Genomic DNA, 592 nt, shown 5'->3' with positions numbered 1-592 from the left:
ATACACTTTAAAAATCATTTACAATGATATTCTTACTTGATAAATTAATCATAGGAGTGTCGGTTGGGATCGGAGGACCAAGGCACTCAATCGGTGTTTGATCCCATACGCCATCCATACAACTTAGAGTTTGAGTTTCTAGATCGTTGTCATATCCGTCCACTGATAAACACTTCAAATTAAGTATTCCTCCATTGGCAAAAGTCCCTTGAATTGTAAGGTAATGGTAACGAACATCATTTTTGTTGGTTAAAGGAGAATCGCAGCTGATGGCTCCATTGACTAATATTGGATAAAAACAGGCGATATTTTCATTAGGTTTTTTACACAAAACAAGCACGATTTTCAGTTGGCCCCTTTTATGCATATTGCCAAAAGCATTAATTACAAGTGATAAAGATATACCGATCTGTATATATATTTCTGAATAAATATATATATATATATAGACTCAGAGCCTAGCACCCTGTAGTGCAATAAAATGTTGAGTCTTTAACCCATGTTTTATTTGTCTATCTGCTCTGCTATATACTGCATTGAGCACTCTTGTCTACATGGTCTGGTTTAAGCCAACCATGCAGCAGATATATAT

At 35.3% G+C, this 592-nt stretch overlaps 1 protein-coding gene across 1 annotated transcript in view; it reads right to left on the bottom strand.

Annotated features, from left to right (window-relative positions):
• Positions 1-592, bottom strand: part of LOC117109571 (fibroblast growth factor receptor 2-like) — an 11,942-nt gene that overhangs the window by 7,833 nt on the left and 3,517 nt on the right. The window contains exon 4 of the mRNA XM_033251939.1: positions 37-282. Within this exon, the coding sequence (XP_033107830.1) occupies positions 37-282 (246 nt within the window). The remainder of the gene's footprint in view (positions 1-36; positions 283-592) is intronic.

The sequence above is a fragment of the Anneissia japonica genome, unplaced genomic scaffold (genome assembly GCF_011630105.1).
Source record: "Anneissia japonica isolate Jap-2015-1 unplaced genomic scaffold, ASM1163010v1 scaffold287829_len2072220_cov186, whole genome shotgun sequence".
Taxonomy (NCBI): domain Eukaryota; kingdom Metazoa; phylum Echinodermata; class Crinoidea; order Comatulida; family Comatulidae; genus Anneissia; species Anneissia japonica.
Note: the sequence above shows the minus strand (reverse complement) of the source record. Positions and strands in the feature narration are given on the sequence as shown.